Below are 18,417 nucleotides of genomic sequence, written 5' to 3' on the forward strand. Positions count from 1 at the left end.
TGGCCTGTCTGCTGACGGATTACCTGGGCCAGGGAGTGTACCCCTTCATCCCCTTATCTCTTTGAATACACAGCCCTCACCTGAGCACCCTCGCACGGCCCTGGGGTGAGGGTATAAATAGATGAAGGGGTTTGGAAGCTGGGCAGGGGTGTGGCCCGGGCCGGGGCATTGATAGGGGGTTTGAGGGGCCTACTGCCGTGTTTGTGGTGGTGTTTATGGGGTCTAGCCGGGATTACGTGGCGGCTGGTGGTTATTGATTCAATTTGAAATGCTTTTTTATCTGCGAGCCGCACAAGGCCGGTGCACATGCTAGCTTCCTCCAAAGGGCCCTAATCCCTGCCGGTTATAAAAGGAATATGCCTTTGGTGGTGGAGGAGATGCTCCGCATGCCTGCGCTGCAGCAGAGGAGGCATCTGTCATGTGTGTGTTTGGTTGAGCCGGCACCGGGATCAGCGGGGCTCGGCGCGCTGGCTGCAGGTTTTAAACTGGTGCTGAGAGTTAGAGTGGAGAGGAGGAGGAGGAGGATCGGAATGAGGCAGCATACTGTCGCTACGCACGTACAATTTACACTGCCGGCTTGGTATTTGGGCGTACATGCACGGTGGAGGTCTGACTTCAGGGGCGCCTCAAGTCTCACAAACGTGTGACTGAGGACTCTGTGACGGGAATAAAGGTAGTTCTAGAGTTTGACGGAAAGTGAATGGACCTCATTGTCGGCAATTTAAAAAGAACGAGGGTGATGAGTGGAAATAGAAGAAGATTGACAGGCAGCAGAGGAGAGTGAGCGGTGGAGAGCAGAGGTTAATGAGGAGACCAACAGAGGCTGATGGATGATGAAAGAGTGATTCAGCCCTTTTTTTCTCTCCCGGCAGCTCTAACTCTGCATGTTTATTCTGGGTTTGTCATTTGTCATTGGTGGAGAGTCGCTCCTTCTCCCCGGCCACAGCGCAGCTCCAAATCACGCGCAGACAGATGGAGGGGCCAGGAACTCAAATAGAGACGGGATGTGGGTGGAGGGGGGGGGCTGGGGGGGGGGACGGAGAAGAACCAAGGCCAGCATCCCACGTTTGATGTCTCTCCCTTGGGCCTCATCCTCTCTGTCGCCCCCCCTGGACGGCGCTGACAGATGGAACTTCGAGACACCAATCCACTGGGGAGAGTGACACACAAGTATGAAACAGAAGGAGGGACGAGTGTGAGAGATGAATGGAGCGATGAATGGAAGATGATACGTGAAACAATGAATGGTAATGGAATCTTCCCAGTCTCAGCCTTTGATTGTGTGAGGCGTGCTTCAGATTTCATGTATATCTCAGTCGGCGTTGTGTTAACAGAGAACACATTTTCACTCAGCGGACCGACAGAGCTGAAGGAATGTTGTCCCTCTGGATGTCTCTCTGTCCAGCTCCTCCAAATACATGGTCTGATAGAAAGACTGAGGGAAAGAGAGGATCTAAGCCTCATAATCACTGATTGATTGATTGATTATGTTGATATTGGTGCCCTGTGTAGATGTTGTTGAAGTCGTTAGTTGTGTTGTTGTGAGATGACGGTGCCACCGCTGACCACTAGAGGCTGACAAACTGCTGTGACCAGCCAGATTGGCACAGACGACTGGATTGCAATGGCAACACACACGCACACACAGACACACACACACACACACACACACACAAATAAACACATTTACATGGACAGTTCTCCTTATTAGCTGCTGGAGCACGACTCTGTGTCTTTGTTTGGAACCTGAGCACAGTGATGCCAGTGCGAGGAACAGCGGCAGTGCCAAACATCTGGGAGCTCCTATTGACCACCGCTGCCCAGGAGCCTGGAGAGCCGGAGACCAGAGACCAGAGACCGGAGACCTGGATCTCTGAGCCTCCAGGAAGTAGATTATAAAATAGTCTGAGTTCATATTGTCACAATGCCGAGGTGAAGAAGTCGACCAATGACTCGACCTGTGAATCAGTGTGCATGTGATGAGGTCCATTCAGCCAGTGTGTGTGTGTGTGTGTGTGTGTGTGTGTGTCATCACAGTAGCTTGTGTCACTGAGTTCAGCTGTTCTGTACGAAATCGGCGTCTTAGAGCAGGAGTTTCACAATCTCTCTCTCTCTCTCTCTCTCTCTCTCTCTCTATCAAATAAGGGCAAAGTGTCATTTGCAGGGAGGATTTCTCTTTGCTAATTTGTTGTGGTATGCAATGACTGCGGTTGCCGTGTGTGTGTGTGTGTGGGGGAGGGTGGGAGGGGGGGTGGACATGAAGGAGGAACATTGAGACGCGAGCGAACGTGATTTGATCCCTTCACACCCTGAAGCTTATGCTGGAACACAGATCATAACCTTTCTCTCCTATCGCCCCCCCCCCCCCCCACCTCAAAACAGAAGAAGCGGTGACGCAAGAGCAGACTTCTCTCTCTCTCTCTCTCTCCCTCTCTTTCCCTCCTCATCCCATTCTCTCTTCTCTCAACAACCCCAGTCTTGCTCCCCCTCCTCCTCATTCAAACCCCACCCCCCTGAACTGACACGGCACCCATCAGGCCAGGGACCAGGCCGGGGATTCTGAGGTGGCGCCCAGACTCAGATTATTTACGAGAGCTGTAGCGCTGCAGAGACTGTGGTATTTCTTCTCTCAAATGCCTGGAATGGGAATGCATGTTATGGGGAACACAGATTCTCAGAGGCCTGTCACTCGCTCTCGCTTTTTCTCTTCCTCTTCGAGTGAGTGTGTGTGTGTGTGTGTGTCAGTTGCAACCAATGGAGAGAAAGTTGCCGTTGCTTACTCTGTGTTTGAGGAAGAACAACGTGCAATCATTTGGAGTTTGGTTGCTTTGTGGGAATTAAATGGTGGAAAGATGCTTATCACATTTCCTGGTATCACGTCGACGAAAACAAAAACCTTCGCCAGACTCTGTGACTGCAATTTGGAAAGACACTGGAGCCTGTCAGCATAAAGGCTTCTGCAGCAGGGGGCTGACACGGCCCGCCTGGTTGGGTGCAGAAAGGGGGAATGGCGCGGATGCAGTGGGACATTGATGCCGTGTTCCACATGCCCAGAATAGCCAGCCGTTCACGGATATCTCAGGGCGCACAAACACTGTAAACTAGAGGCCCCCAGGTGGCAACGAGGGTCTGGAGGGGAGTTTGGATATGTGCGTGTGTGTGTGTTGGGAAGGGAAATGGGTGTCAGCGTGGTGGGGGTTGTTTCTAGGGAGTGGGAGGCAGTGTGGAGTCAGCAGGGGTCAGGTTTGCGGTCTTGGGTATCAGCATCCGGACGCTGACGCCAAAACAGCACAAACTGGAGAAACGATTAGGCGAGAGAGAGCGGGGAGGGTGGGGGGTCGGGGGGATGGGGGGACGGGTCACACTGTTTCACCGCTACCGTAGCTCCCCAGAGAGAGAAAGGGAATGACACAGCAAAGAGGAAGCAGCAAGCAGAGAGGGGTTGGAGGGTGGAAATCCCAGAGCGTTGGGTTTGTGCCGGTCGGCGTGGATTCTTCCAGAAGGAGGACGGCCTCAGAGTCCAGTCTGGCCGCCTCCTACCCGGTGCCGGTTTGGAGCCAGGGCACCGGGAATGAACCTGTCACCGACTCCTGCTTGTAAACAAATACCGTGGGAAAGATGAGGCGTGAAGCCGAGGATGCTGCCGTCTCAGTGCCCCGTCTCTCTTTCCCTCTCGCTTGCCCTCGCTCTTCAACCCCGCCGACCTTTTTCCTCTTGTGTCAGCGAGAAATCAAACACCGTCCCCTTCCTCCGCCGATGTCCTGAACTCCTGAACTTTCTGGAAACCATGTGGCGTTTGATTCGATTGCCACGTGAACTCTGCAGCTGAGGCCACGGGCTGCACTTCCATGATTCACGCCTGAAAGCACCAATGGGAGCTCAGCTTCTGGAACACATCACACACGTCTGACATCCTACCAGCTTCTCTACAGTTCTAGATGCGTTCTCCACTCGTGGGGATAAATATAGACAGTCTGCCTTTCGCTTCAGCGTGTTTGAGTTTGAGTTCCAGCTAGTTTACTCTCTCAATAATAAGCCAGTGTACCAGAATAGGCAATATTGTGCGTCTCTATGGCAACCACAGGCTTTGCACATGAGAGACGGAGAACATGCCCATCAGCCGCCAGGGAAGCAGGCATGCAGACATTCTTAACCTTGAAGCTCTTGGAGAGATACTATAACAAGTTGGTCCAAGACTTCCAATGGCCAACCCAGCCATGAAACCCTCTCACGATGTTCTTTCCAGTTTTGGATATGTGTCTCCCTCCCTCCCTCCCTCCTCCTCCTCATTCTCCTCTCCCCCGACAGGTCTCACAAACACAGCCTGTCATTTTTAATAAATGCCTGAAACCAAGCACTGTTTTTTGTCCTGGAGGATCTCGAGATGACTAAGCAGTGGCTGGTTGCACTCTGGTCTCTCTGGAGAGGCCCCGGGGTGAGGGAATGGAGTTGGAAGGAAGAGCTGGCCCCCGAGACGCCTGCAAGCCGTCGGGATACACACTGGCCTGGCCACAAAAATGAGCCTCTGGCCAGTGTTGGCCGCCCCTCTGGCTCTGCGCAAATACACTCACTGACACACACACACACACACACACACACACCAGTGGAAAACTATGACTATAGGTGGCTGAGGAACATGCGGAGAGCATGAACGATGATGGGAGAATCTGGGAATGGGGAGTAAAAGAGGAGGGTTGGGGGTGTAGGAGATTCATTCATATTTCTCCCCGTCCTTGCACCGGCGAGCCAAACCTCACTGGGTGAATCAGTGTTCCTCGTAAACAAGCAGCAAGCACACAATGGCGCCTCCAGCTCGGCAGTCAGAGAGAGAAATGGGTACAATTAGAAAATAAAGGAGAAGAAAGGGGGAAGAGAATAACAAAGAGGAAGCGTGCCAGCCCCCACACTGACATCTCGGCGAAGGGAGCGCCGACAGCTGCCAGCAGAACACGCAAGAGGGCCCTTAACATTCTCCGGCAGTCCGCAGTCGATTAGCTGAGGCTGAGAACGTCACGGCAGCGCGTTGGATCTGCGAGAGAGATGCTTTCAGCCCAGCGCTCGGTGGCGTCTCGCTGTCACCTCCGCAGGAAAACCTCCTTCCTGAGACGGACATGTTTTTTAATGCGACGCCATTGTTGCACAGCTGAGTCGCGCCGTTTAAAAGGTTTCACGTTACAAAACTGGAAATTCAGGTCTACCTCCAGGTAACGCCGAGACTGTTTGCTGAATGTCATGTCTTGAGGAAGAGAAAATAGCTGTGATACATAATGCATGAGCCGAGCTGGAACACGACTGTCGGGGAGTCAAACACGCTTCTTGCCATCTTGTTTTTGTTCTGGAGCTCCGCCGTGGTTGCACACAAAAGCAACAGGATCCCCTTAGGACTAATGTATTCAGATTACAGGCAATTATGTCTTATTACCATCTGAGAGGTAGGGAGCGGGTCTCATTTGCAGTATTTGTTCAGTCGATGTCTAATAGCGGCGAGAGGAGGGAGGCTCGCGCTTCCTGCTGTGCGAGCCGCGATGCTGCGGGAGAACTGTAGTGCAGCACAAATATTAACGACTCATTTCCCCTTCACCTGGAAGACGAAAGTGGAGCTAATCCAGATACATCAGTGCTAATAGCCCAAATAAATCACTCCTAAGCCGACTTTGTGGCTTGTTGTCTTTCGGGGGAACAGATATGGAAAATGGAGCCACGGTCTGCTCCTCATGAAAGGAACACAGTTTGCCGATGTTTAAATGTGGCAACAGCTATCTCTTTGTTGCCATCCAGGGTACGCTCTGTTTGAACATCTGAGTTCTTGTTCTGGGTGCTAATGGCTTCTAGGAAGGTTGACTTGTTGACATGTCAACAGACGCTGAACCACCAGGCCTTTTTGTCACATTCCTTTGGCACAACTCTCTCTATTCTGTGCCGCTACTCTCTCAGGCTCAGACGCTCAGAGTACTTCTCCCTTCTCTCCCTCGCTGCTTTCACCATTCTGTGAGTAACGGCGGTCTCGCTGAGTCTTTGTAGCCGAGCTGAAAGACACGAAGGCGTCACTCAGGTCCAGTTATGAGAGGAAACTCAGGCCAAGTGCAAATGTGGACTCAAAATGGCTGCCATGTATATACTCTGTATTCATTTGAAGTGTTGCAGGGGTGATGATGTCAACTTTGGTCACCATGGCGATGCAGTTGTTGGATAGATTGACGCAAGCCAGCACACAGTCGTCAATGTCAACTTTCCAAAAACTCAGAAGCTGATGAATTGAGCACTCATTGAACACATGGCGTCTCTCTAGTGCCTCCTGTTGATGGACAAGAGGAACGTGGAGGCGACGCTTTAAGTGTTTTCTTTGGATAATAGCACACTGAGCTTCTCCTAACTAACAAAGTCAGGCAGCATTTGTTAGTCAAGTGTCAGCGCTGTTCAATAGAGCTGCTGTAACCGCCTGTGATGTGATGTGTTCAGGCTCTAAATGTAGCGGCGGGACCGGGACGGGCCTGCAAGCTTCTTCATCCTTACACTCCGGCGTCAGGGCTGCCAATTTGTGCCGACTGAGCCAAAAACAGACAACTGACAGTCACTTACTGGCTAATAAACTGCGCTGTCAAACCTAGCATCCTACCAGCGAAAATTGTTGCCATGCCAAAGGTGAAGGCATGAAAGGGTGGCTGTGTGGGACTCTTCCTCCCCGCTGGATCTCTGCTGCTGTGTGATGGAGTCTGTGGGAGTATATTTAGGTGTACGGTTTGGGACAGGAAGAGGGGAAGCGCTGAGGTTATTTGATTGCTTCATTATGGTCATATATACGGCCATATATTTATGTATACTTTGTTATGTATGTCATTACATGTACACCAGTGAGTGTTTGTTTGTTTGTGTGCATGTGCTTGTGTGTGTGCGAGCGAGTAAAGAGGGCTCAGTGTTTGGACCACCCTGCGAGCTGGGCTGAGTGACAGCATGGGCCTCAAGACTCTTGCAGTACACACACACACACACATACACACACGTATACGCACGCACACACACTCGCACACACCCACGTCAGCGAGCTCATTTTTCAACATGTTTTCTACTCTATTAATGTCTCATGACCAAATACATATCATACTCCAAAGCAAACACTTCTGTATTAAAATGGAATAAATGGCTTGGGGATCAGGAGAGAACACACACTCTGCGGTACGGCACTGTACCACCCAGTAGTATCGCAGGAAGCCCATCCGTACCCCAGCTGGTTCGGCCCCCCGCTCCTTCCTCGACCCCGTCCTCTTCATCAGCTGACACGACCAAAGAAACATTTTCTCTCTCTATGATTGTAAGGTATGGAGTCAAAGTGGCGGTGACATCGTTGTTACTCACCGTTCTGACTGTAATTCCCCATTAGTCACCCGACTTTGCTGTGAGTTATGAGAGCCTTTGCGTGTAACGAACGGAGGCACGGGGTCTAACTCGCCGCAAAAAGTGAAGTGTTGTCCTTGCTAAACGCGCGTGTCAGAGGCGGTGATGTCATCCGTAGCGTCGGTTCTTGCCTTCTTATTGCCGTATCACTGTCACTTCTGCTTTCCTGTCCGGCTCGCCGCGTAGCCAGCGTTCTCTCAGAGATGCACATTGAAGCTGAGTCGCTGTTACTTATAAGGCTTTGGTTCAGATTTACATTCATGCTCTGGTGTCTCTGTGAATCTTCATATTACAACGATCGGATCCCGAACACACTGTCCCAGTTATGTGGAAATTACAAGGACACATCTTGAATCTTAGACTCTTCCATGATATTCCTATAACACTTAATGATCCAAGGCGGTGAGGCAGCAAATCCTGGTGAAAAGTGGCCGATCCCCATTGAGTAGACTGCACACACACACACACTCACACACACTCTCACACACACACACACACGCACAGACTGGTCCTTTCCCAGCGATTCCTTGTTCTGCGGTCGTCTGGATAGAGGAAAAAAAAGAACCTTTGGAAATCTTGATACACGTTTCGGAATTATTAATGGTCCGAGGAATTATGAAATTGGACGAGGTGGTAGATGGAATATCTAAGCCTTTCTTAGCCGAAACAATTAGTGTATCAGCAGCTGCGGGGCGGGACACCTTGCGCGCAGATGTTAGCTTGGACTGCGAGCACCTGTTTGACATCATCGGCGATTTGGGAGGACGGTCCAAGCGTTTCAGCCTGTGCGGAGCGGCGGGTCGGCGTTCGCTTTGTCGTTAAATCCGCCGCACAAAATAACCAATTTGCGTGATGAAGTATGTCGTTAGCGGTGCTCGGCGGCGCGACGTGTGCTCATGCCTGTAATTAAATGTAATAGCGGGTGGGGAAGTGCCAGGACGTAAGACATCCAAAGAGGTAACTGCACCCGTCTATACGTCTACGAGCGCCAATCCTACGCCCGTACCGTTCCGTAATCTCTGCGGCGGACGATCAAAACTGTAACCTTCCTTCGTCGACGAGCGTCCGCCAACCTCGTGCTGCTAAAAATAGGCCTGTGTGTATTTGGACAGATGTATCAGCTGGTACCGCCGGGTCGCTGCCAGAGCCTCGCACGGCGCGGAACAGTGGCTTCGCTGTGCAGACGGTAGCACAAATGAAGGAAAATAGAGACACGGGCTCGCCGGTTGGCAGGGCGGACTGAGCCGGGGGGGACATCAAAGAGGACACGGCGAACGCTGCGCTGAGCCCTCTGCCATGATTAAAAGCAGCGGCCACAGTAACGTCTGGATGGGCCATTTAAAACTAATGAGGGAAAATAAATAGAGTCGTGGCCGTTTGGCATGCGGAGGCGGCGTGTGCGTGTGTGTGTGCCTGTGTGTGTGTGTGGGTACTGTACCCGTCAGTCGTAGGATCTTTGAAAGGATGTACACGAGTAGGCACAGCTTCCTTATCCTCCCAGCTTTACGTCTCACGGTGACTCAAGGTGGAGTTCTCCGACGTAGGATCGTCCCTGAACCTGGACAGGAAAACATGCGGCCCTCACTCGGTGCGTCATTCTGCTCTTCCCCCCGCAATTCACGGCCATATGCTCATATGTGCGTGATTATTGTCGCCGCGTCACTCCGACATCCTGAGTCATTGGGCAGAGTAGTGCTTGTAGGTGGCGGTGCAGTGGGAGACGTACGCAGAAGGCTGCTGTGCGTTTGAGAGTGAGTCACGTCTCTTTGGATCGCCTGTCCTCGACTGCCGCGCAAACATGAAGGTGACGCAGGCGACGGCGAGCGGAGGTGAAGAGCTAACAAAGGGTAGGAGAGTTCAAAGAGAGGCTGAGGGGCGGACAATGACAAGGTGTGTGGTTGTGTCGCCACAGACGCAAGCACAGGTGTGTCACGACTACCTGATATGGGGTTTGACAGAACGACATCACTCACTTCCTTTCCTTCATTCCATCCTTTCTCCTTTTGCGTTTTTGTTCCGTCATCACAATCCACATCGCCTCCGTGTTCAAAGCGAGCTCATACTTTCCTTTGTTGACGATCCAAGACGCCTTGGCTGGACGATCAATCAAAGCCGCCCTAACGGATTCCAGACCTCTCTGACGTTATTATCTTTATTATTATTATCTTTGTTATTATGATTATAACACGTCGCATTTAGCCGCGGAGTCGAGCCGTTTCTCAATCCAGCGCTCTTCCAACATCTAATAGGCAATTATGTGTGAGGAGCAGTTAATGGGTGTCCCGTTTCACAAAGTCCCCAGTTATTTATGTCAATGAGTGCCATTGTGTGGAAACGTGGCAGCACCGCTCTAACCGCTCCACTTGTTTAGATTTTCTCGATGGAATCCCACACCCATTGTAAGCCAGCGCTAACCGCAAGACCCGTGTGTGTGTGTGTGTGTGTGTGTGTGTGTGGTTGTGTGTCGTTACGTGTGTGTAGAGGGCCAACGTGAAGTGTACAAGAGCGGCGTGTGTTTGTCTGTGTGTGTTTACGCGACGGCGTATAGACGAATGTACAGAAATGCACAGACATATGACGGCATATACTGACAGACGGGTAGACACACACACACTCACACACACACACGTTGGCCGCCCCCAGTACACACAAACCCACATAAACAGACATCCCGCCTCCCACATACACCACACACACACTCACCACAGACACTTACACAAGCAGAGCCGTAGACCTACCACCACATACTCAGACACCCCCCTAAACACACACACACACACACATGCATGCACATAGCTACAGACCCGCAGCCGCATATGCAGGCGTCCCAACACACACACACACACACACACAGAGCCAGTGACCCACCACCAGCATCAAAAGCCACAGGCTCAGGCTGGGTGACATCATGGCGTGGATGACAGCACGTCTTCCAGCCCTATTAGTCTGATTGTAGGTGGCTCCGCTGCAGTGATTTATGGGTAAATATCCATCGTCGCTCTCTGCTGCGTTGATTTATGGGCCGTGTTTTGGTCCCTTTGGTCCCCAGACCGCAAGATTTGGGAGTGGGAATCCGACACAAATAATGACATTGTAAAATCTGAGACGGAGAGACGAGCGGGAAAAGAGGGAAGAGGAGGAGGGAGGAGGAGGAGACGCCACTCTGTCACGCTCCCATGGCCCTGTGGTGTTGAAGATCTCTTAATTGGCTCATTCTGATTGGTCTGTGAAGATGAGAAACCGGACACTCGCTCTGGCCCCAAACACCCTTCGACCCCTCCGCCGCTCTCCCGGCGTTCCCGTCTCCCTGTTCCCTCAAACATCTGTCTTCCCGTCAGTCCCGTTTGTTGTTGTCGCGCCACATCAGCCTGTCACAGCCCGTCTCATCTCTCTCTCCCTCCTTCCCGCTATTTAAGAGCTATTTACTATGAACTCCTGCCGTGTCTCATCCCGGCTGGAGCCACGATGGAGGGGAGCGACGGAGCGGCGGAGCCAGCAGGAGCTAACGTGTGCGGGCAGACGGCCATTAAGCTCAGAAACACCGACAGCTCCACTTCATATCTGTGCTCATATTTTTCCCGTCTGTTTATTTTTACCTCCTCCTCCTCTTTTCTCCCAGATTTTCACCTCCTGTCCCGTCCTCCTCTCCTCTCTCTGCCCGTATGCGTAGGCGGCCCCCGGTGGACGGCCGTGGGCTGATGGTTATAATTGCTTTCACCGCGTTACCATAGCATTCGCAAAGTTTCCCCCTCAGTCCAAACTAATCTGGCTATCGATTAGCCAGTGAGGGACGAGAGGACAGAGAGGAGGGAACGTCACCAGAGTCACACTTTGGCTAATTTAACCGCCATTAATTGTTCCTTGGACGCGGCGGTGGAACATCTGTACGTCAGAGTGAAGAGACATGTGTGTGTGATCAACAAAGAATGTGCTTTTAATTCCTACTGACAGACTGACAGGTTTGCAGAGCAGTTGCCATAGATAGCAACTCAGACAACAAACATTATTATCTGAGTTTCTTGGGCAGAATCTTCACATTGTTTACATCTGAGCGAACACAAAGCTGAGCGTCTGTCACTGATTTAACGTTTTGACATTTTAGCTCAATTGTCACTGAGCCAGGCGACGGTTGTCACTTGGTTTCCTCAGATTCTATATCGTGTTGCGGTCAAACGTGAGGGAACGCCTCTCATTCTAGTCTTTAGTCACTAAATGGCGTACTGCCGCCGCCGGCTCATACGTTGACCTGATGGTGGCGCTATAACAGCTACAGTGAACCTTTGTCAGGTCACCTCTGAACCTGCTCTAATAAACCTGGTGTGTGTTCTCGCTGAGTGTGATTCAAGTATCAATCTTGTTTGGGGGGCCTGGAGCCAGCAGCCCCCCCTGCCCCCCCCCCCTATACTGAAAGGCCATTGAGAACCCATTGAGAGCCCTTCAAGGAGAGAATTAAATGTGTTTGTGAATGAGAATGAGCATCCTTGTGCCTGTGTGTGTGTGTGTGTACTCGTGTGCTGGACTGTGTGTGTGTGCGTGTGAGAGATTGTGTGTATGAGGTTATAATTAGAACACCTCCTCCTGACTGACAGGTGTTAAGATAACCTGCTGTGCACCTCAGTGGTGCATGCTGGGAGCTATGGGCAATCACGGACATCTCAGGGACACGCTCGCTACCGATTGGCGGAGAATTGAAATTGCCATGGCGAAGCCAGTGGGAACGCTTTTCCTGGCGCTGTCAATGCTCCCCAGCAAGCGGAGTAGGTCACATTTTATAATCATCTCCTCTTGTCTGATCCTGAGGAGCTGGCAGAGGTGTTATTGTTGAGACAGTAAGCGAGGTTAAGGGATGGATGCAGCCGGCGAGGAGGAGAGAGAGAGAGGGAGAGAGAGAGAGGGAGAGAGAGAGGGAGAGAGAGAGGGGATATAAACGGAGGAATGATGGTAATTGCTGTGTAGGCTTTCAGAAGAATGTCAGCAAGTTTGACATTTTTCTCCAGCTATGAGTAATCTCCTCTATACCCTACACACTCACGGCTCTATGGCACGTCATGGTGTGTGTGTGTGTGTGTGTGTGTGTGCATACACTGCCAGGCATTGAAAACACACCGTGAGTCATAACCTAGCACGCCAAGTCTGTGCACAAACACGCTCCGTCAGGCAGACACACACACACACACACACACACACACACAGAAACACACTCCCTGCACTCGCTCACAGTCACATTAATGGTGCCTAAAGGTCAAAGCCACTAAGCCCCATGTGAGATCGATTCCCCCATTGATTTTCATCGACTTAAAAACAGGAAGCTGAAAAGGAGGGAGGAGGTGAGGAGGAGGAAGATGGATTTTCTGGCCGGTCTAGAGCAGAACCTGCTAGATGATCCATATCCTGGTCAAGAGGTTGACGCAAGACGCGGGGAGAAGCAATGAACTGGCTCATACACTCAGTGTGTGTGTGTGGTTTAGACTGATTAGTTGCTTCCACCGCTGAGAAGAAAGATGTGAACTAATGCAGAAGAAGCTCTGAGTCTGTGCTCCTCAGGGTCAGAGGGGAGATCCTGTACGATGTTGGAGGAAAGGAGATCCAATATATTCAACCATGCACCCCAGAGGTTTGACTGTACGCTGACCACCGACTTCTGACAGCGACAGTGGGCCGGCAGTCCAGACTGAATTCAGAGGAGAGAGGAAGACGCGAGGCTTCTTCCTCCTCATTTTGGGATTTTTAGAAGCGAGTGTGTTTTGTGAGTCTTTGAAGTATTTTGGTGTGAGGCTCCTGCTGCAGCTCCGGCTCCACTTTGCCTCAGGTGGTCCCGGTAAAACAAGCGCGCTCGCTATGCCAGCTTTCTTTGCTTCCTTCTGCCTGTGTTTGTCTCCAGCACAACTTGTTTCTTCCTCTTCCCTGCCAGTAGCCCCCCCTCCTCCTCCTCCCCCTCCTCCCCCCCCCAAAGCCCCCTGATCATTCTCTTTAGCTACTGTGGCTATAATGAGCAGTTCCACCCACCACCCCTGCCACCTATTCTGTCACTCTCTCTCCTCTCCCTCCTCCCCACCCTTCCTCTCCTTGCCTCCCCTTCTCACTGTGTGCAGAATTGGAGAAGCTTATCACCTAGCAACCACAATTAAAGTACAACAAGTCAGCGGCGGTGGCAGCTACCATCGGAGCAAGAGCTTTCGCAAAACCTGCTTGTGACCAACGGCTCTGGATAGAACGAGAGAGAGGAAGAGAGAGGAAGAGGAGGGGAATAGAGAGGGAAGAAGGGGAAAAAGGGGCTAAAGAGTTGAAGTTGGACAGGTGAAGAGCAATTAGAGCGAGCGAGCGGCGGAACACAACGGTGAGGACTTTGGGGTTTGGAAGCGAGAGGAGAGGAGAGGAGGAGAGGAGAGGAGAGGAGAGGAGAGGCAGGTGGAGTAACGCTCACTGGGTCCAGCTCCACAGGTATGTGTGTGTGTGTGCGTGTGTGTGTGAGAGAGAGCTCTGACACTTAATGGAAGTAAAGGTATTTTAAAACGTGTGTGTCTTGTGTGTGTGTGTGTGTGTGTGTGTGTGCATACCTGCTGGAATGTTGCTGTTGCTAAGTGCAGTGTTGTGATTGTGGATGGACACATGTTGAGCTGTGTGTGTGTGTGTGTGTGCTCTTTAGAGAGGAATGGATGTGAATCACAGCTGTGACAGAGAGACGGGTTTTCTTTCCTCCTTAGCAAAGGTATGCATTCACACACACACACACACACACACACACAGATACGAGCTCAAACTTGTGGGTAAAGGAGGAAATGATGGTGAATGATTGAGTAAAGTGATGAGTGTATTTGTTTGTGGCTGCAGCCTGTGTGTGTGTGTTTTCCTGTGCTGGTGTTTAATTGTTCACCAGTCGACCTTTGCACCACGTGAATTCTTAAAGCATTAAGTATTTAAGCCAGTTTCCCTAATGGCCCCCTTTCACCTGCTGCACAGCTTAGAGATGTGTGTGTCCTGTGGCAGCAGCGCAGCAGCTAACGGTCTGCAGCAGCGATGAACACAGCTGAGTGAGGCGTTCAGGAGCAGGCACCTTCATCTGTCAACCGTCTCCTCTCCACAATTGTGATTCTTGTGGCTCATTGAAGGATTTGTAGAGTCTAAGTGTCTATAGAAGGGTTTGGATTTGTCTTTAACCGCATGGAGAACAGTTAAGAACGTCTGGGCAGATTGCATGATCGTCGTTCTGGTGGTGATGAAGATGTGAGGGAGAGGATGAGTGGCGTTCCTGGTTCGTAATGATGTCATCATGAATAAAATGAGTAATATTAGTCTGGGTGCTGGTATAGAGAGTTACAGTAGCATTGATTCTGTTTGAACACCTCAGTAATATAGAAGAAATGAAGAAGAGAAGCGGCAATCATCTAATTGCTCTTCATCATGATGTGGAGAATAAAACAGGATTCTCCTCTGAGCTTTAAACTTTAATACCTGACTCTGTACTGAAGATCTTTTAACCATCTATTGATTATTTCCCACCTGTCAGTCTGAGTCTAGTAGCTTCAGGCGTGTCGTGTCATTGTTAGAGCGCCCCCAGTGTGTGTGAGGGTTAACTGCAGCCTTTCTCTCCTTGTTTTAGTCCAAAAACACACTTTCCTAGATCGTCTCCCCGTACGATGTCAACAAACTTGACATGAATGGAAGCCAAACGTTGACAGTAGCTCAGGCTCGGGGCTCCCAAAATGACACGGCGCCGCTTCAAAACAACGTTGCCTCACCCCCGACAGGTACACCTTTAAAATGAATGACACCCGCTCGCCCTCATCCCTCCGGGCGCTCTAGAGCTAACAGAGCGCTCCGTGGGGGGGCTCAGAGGTGAAAGATCAGCCGCTCTGTGTGGCGTTTCCTGTCTTCACCGGGAGGATGAAACACACCCAGACGTACATGCAAATGTGTGTGTAGAGGAGACGCTCACCAGTCAAAATGTCACCATAAAAACACACACACACACACACACACACACTAACCACACCATGGTTTTCAGTGAGGTGAAACCAAAACAACTGAAGCGAACATGATCCTTATAGTTATGCGTACACACACACACACTTGTTGATTTATTGATTGATGTAGTGTGTGTGTGATCATTGTGAGGTAATCCCCATTTCTGTCATCGTTCACATGTCAAGCTGTGTGAACGCTCCAACATGGAGTTTGTTGGATTATTTTCTGCAGGAGGAAACCAAACCAAGACCAAAACAAACTTAATTGCATCCCAGATCTGAAAGCACGGACAGATCTGAAACCAACAACCCTCTAACGCCTGCAGGCTCTCATCCGGCTCACACACTGCCCATTAAATCAAAGTAAAGCAAGCAGAAGACCGAACAGAGAGCGCACACACACAGCAGCAAACTAAACGGCTGCCAGAGGAGCGCGAGCGAGCCGCCGACACCCGGCTGATAAACATCAGCAATCAATCAGAGCAGGTGAAGCTCATCTCCTTGACGACCTGCAGACAGGGGCGGCACATTAGCAACACGCTCGGCTTTCTGCTGTCCGACAATGATCATTAAAATATACAACAACTAAACTACATGAATGAATAAATAGAGATAAAGAGGGTCAGTGAGAGTATTTAAGGCTTGGTTTAGAACCTATGACCCTCAGCTCAGTCTGTGTTCCGTTCCCTTCACCCTTCTGCTTGTGTAAACCATGATACAGACACAAGAGTGTGTGTACTGGCAGCTACTGTATGTCAGAAATCGATTGTGTTATGTGAAACGATTCAGAATGGCGAGGAGCTGCTGGTGATGGAGGGTGGGTGGGGGCTCTACTCCCCCCTCCCTCCCCCCTCGCTCCCCCCCTTGTTTGAGCTTCCACAATTAGCTTCACGCAGACGCAAAGGAGCAGCAAAGATAACTCCAGCCTGAGGCGCTTGTATTTATGTGTGTGTGTGTGTGTGTGTGTGTCTCAGCATGTGTCACCTCCAAATGTTTCGCTCCTTCCAGAAGATGTGGACATCAGGGAGACCCGCGTGTGTGTCAGTGTGTGTGTGCATGATAAGTTAGCAGCGCCGGAGGGAGGCGTTCAAATGCCTCCCGTTGAGCAGAAATGGAAAAATAATCTTCTTGCACTTTGTGTTTGTGAGCCGTGTTAACTTCATCTTCAGGGAGATGGCTTTTAAACTTCCTGTCTGTCACTCTGTCTCCCTCCCTCCCACACACAGTCTCTCACACACACACACACACTTTGATAAATGCGTGCGTCTACAACACACCCAGTTGTTCAGCACGCCCTTGCAATGTAAGAAAAGCAGCTGATTGCCTGTAACGAGCGCTTTTACGCCGCCGTTGATGAATTTGCCGCTGCAGCCTTGAGGGTAAACGTAAACGTACAGTTCAGACGCACATTAGCTGTTAAGTCACCTTGGATGTGATAAAGTAAACTCACTTAAGGAAGCAGGCAGGCGATGATTCATTGACTGAGTGTAGAAGTGTGTAAGTGTGTGTAAATCCTTCCTTTCATATTCATTTCCTGCCTAACTTGTCTTGTAATTTGTCTGATTCCAGGTCATATCCGTCGTTTTTCCACTTTGTCTTTGTAATTCTCCTCTCCCGTCTCTCGTTTACAGAGTCTGGGCTCGGCCGATCGGAAGGAGAGTCAGCAGAAGAAGTAAGTGGCATCCTCCCGTGCGTCCGTATCATCCTTGTCCCCGCAGGGGGACGTCAGGATTCATTTTGGTGTCCTGTTGTTGCTTGCTCTTCCCTGTGGGTGGGTCTGATTGTCATGCAGGTCAGCAGCCAGAGTGTGTTGCGTCATCCCAGCAGGGTGCCCGGTCCATCATCTGCATGTCTGTTTCCGTCTCTGTGCACCGCAGGTTTCCCCCCCTCGTAACTCCACATGGTGATTAGATTCCGACTCACCTTTGTGCATAAATTACCATGGCGATGAGGCAAACCTCTTTTCTGTACATCAGTATGTGAAAGGCATGGATGATTGAAGCTACAGATACAGATTGAATGCCATTTGTAATTATTCTACAGGATAATGTTGACACAGACATGTTTACTTAGGTATTTAATGCTGTAATTAGCTTTTGATCTGCGTGTGTGTGTGTGTCAGAGAAAGGAGGGGGTTGTGTGTACGTGTGTGTGTGTGTGTGTGTGTGTGTGTGTTGGTGAGGCAGAGCTGTTATCCCTCTACAATATGGGTCGCTTACACAAGCTCTAATACTTCACAGTCCTCCCCGCTCTTCATCCTGCTGCTGTTTTGACGGGGAGAAGGATTTGTTTTCAATGTAACCGAGGGGAATCAAAGAGACGACATTCACGGCTATTCTTTTTGTTTTTGCCTCTTCGTCCAACAAAACCCGGCTTGGAAATCTTCACTGAGAGCACGAGGGGAACCATGTATGTAGTTTATAATCTCCCTGTAACTCACCTTTCCTTTATGCAAGGGGATGTAGAGATGTAGAGATGTAGAGATGGAGAGATGTTCTAACCAGCCTGATAATTGCATCTCAAGTGGGTTGTGAGATGACAGCGGTGACCTCTGACCTCATTCACATGTGCAGAGTCGGGCTGTGACCAATCACCAAAGTGTGGTTACGCAAAAAGCCTGGGTGAAAGGAAGGAGAAGCTCAATCAGGACGCACTAATGCTCAAGAAGCTACAGTGATTTACTCAAACACTACTGATTGTATATTTTAGTTGCCGGGCAACAAACAAGCAAGTTTGTTTTCTTCCCCTGTGAGTTGTGATGTGTACCATATGTATAGCAACAGGGCACAGGAGCGTGTGTGGCGCGCGCTCCAGACCAACTTTTGAGCAAAATCCCACAAAAGCAGAACCTAGTTTGATCCAAATCTCTGCCCAAAGTGATGAAGAGTTCCTAGTGACAGTTGCGTCGACACCTTCTTCTGTTTACATGAGGCCGGCTCTTCCTCCATACGTCGCTGTTGCATCATCAGATTGAGCGTTCTGGTCATATTCACTGCGTCTGATGTGCCAGGTGTGTTGGCATGGACGGCGGCTCAGTGTGCCATAATGTGAGACATCTGTT

At 50.5% G+C, this 18,417-nt stretch overlaps 1 protein-coding gene across 1 annotated transcript in view; it reads left to right on the forward strand.

The window, feature by feature from the left end:
• Window positions 1-18,417, forward strand: part of ankfn1b (ankyrin repeat and fibronectin type III domain containing 1b) — a 77,959-nt gene that overhangs the window by 22,682 nt on the left and 36,860 nt on the right. The window contains exon 4 of the mRNA XM_076151711.1: window positions 16,988-17,028. Coding sequence (XP_076007826.1) covers window positions 16,988-17,028 — 41 coding nt within the window. The remainder of the gene's footprint in view (window positions 1-16,987; window positions 17,029-18,417) is intronic.

This window comes from Genypterus blacodes, unplaced genomic scaffold, assembly GCF_046128005.1.
Source record: "Genypterus blacodes isolate CSIRO-AG114 ecotype Tasmania unplaced genomic scaffold, CSIRO-AGI_Gbla_v1 ptg000055l_1, whole genome shotgun sequence".
Lineage (NCBI taxonomy): Eukaryota > Metazoa > Chordata > Actinopteri > Ophidiiformes > Ophidiidae > Genypterus > Genypterus blacodes.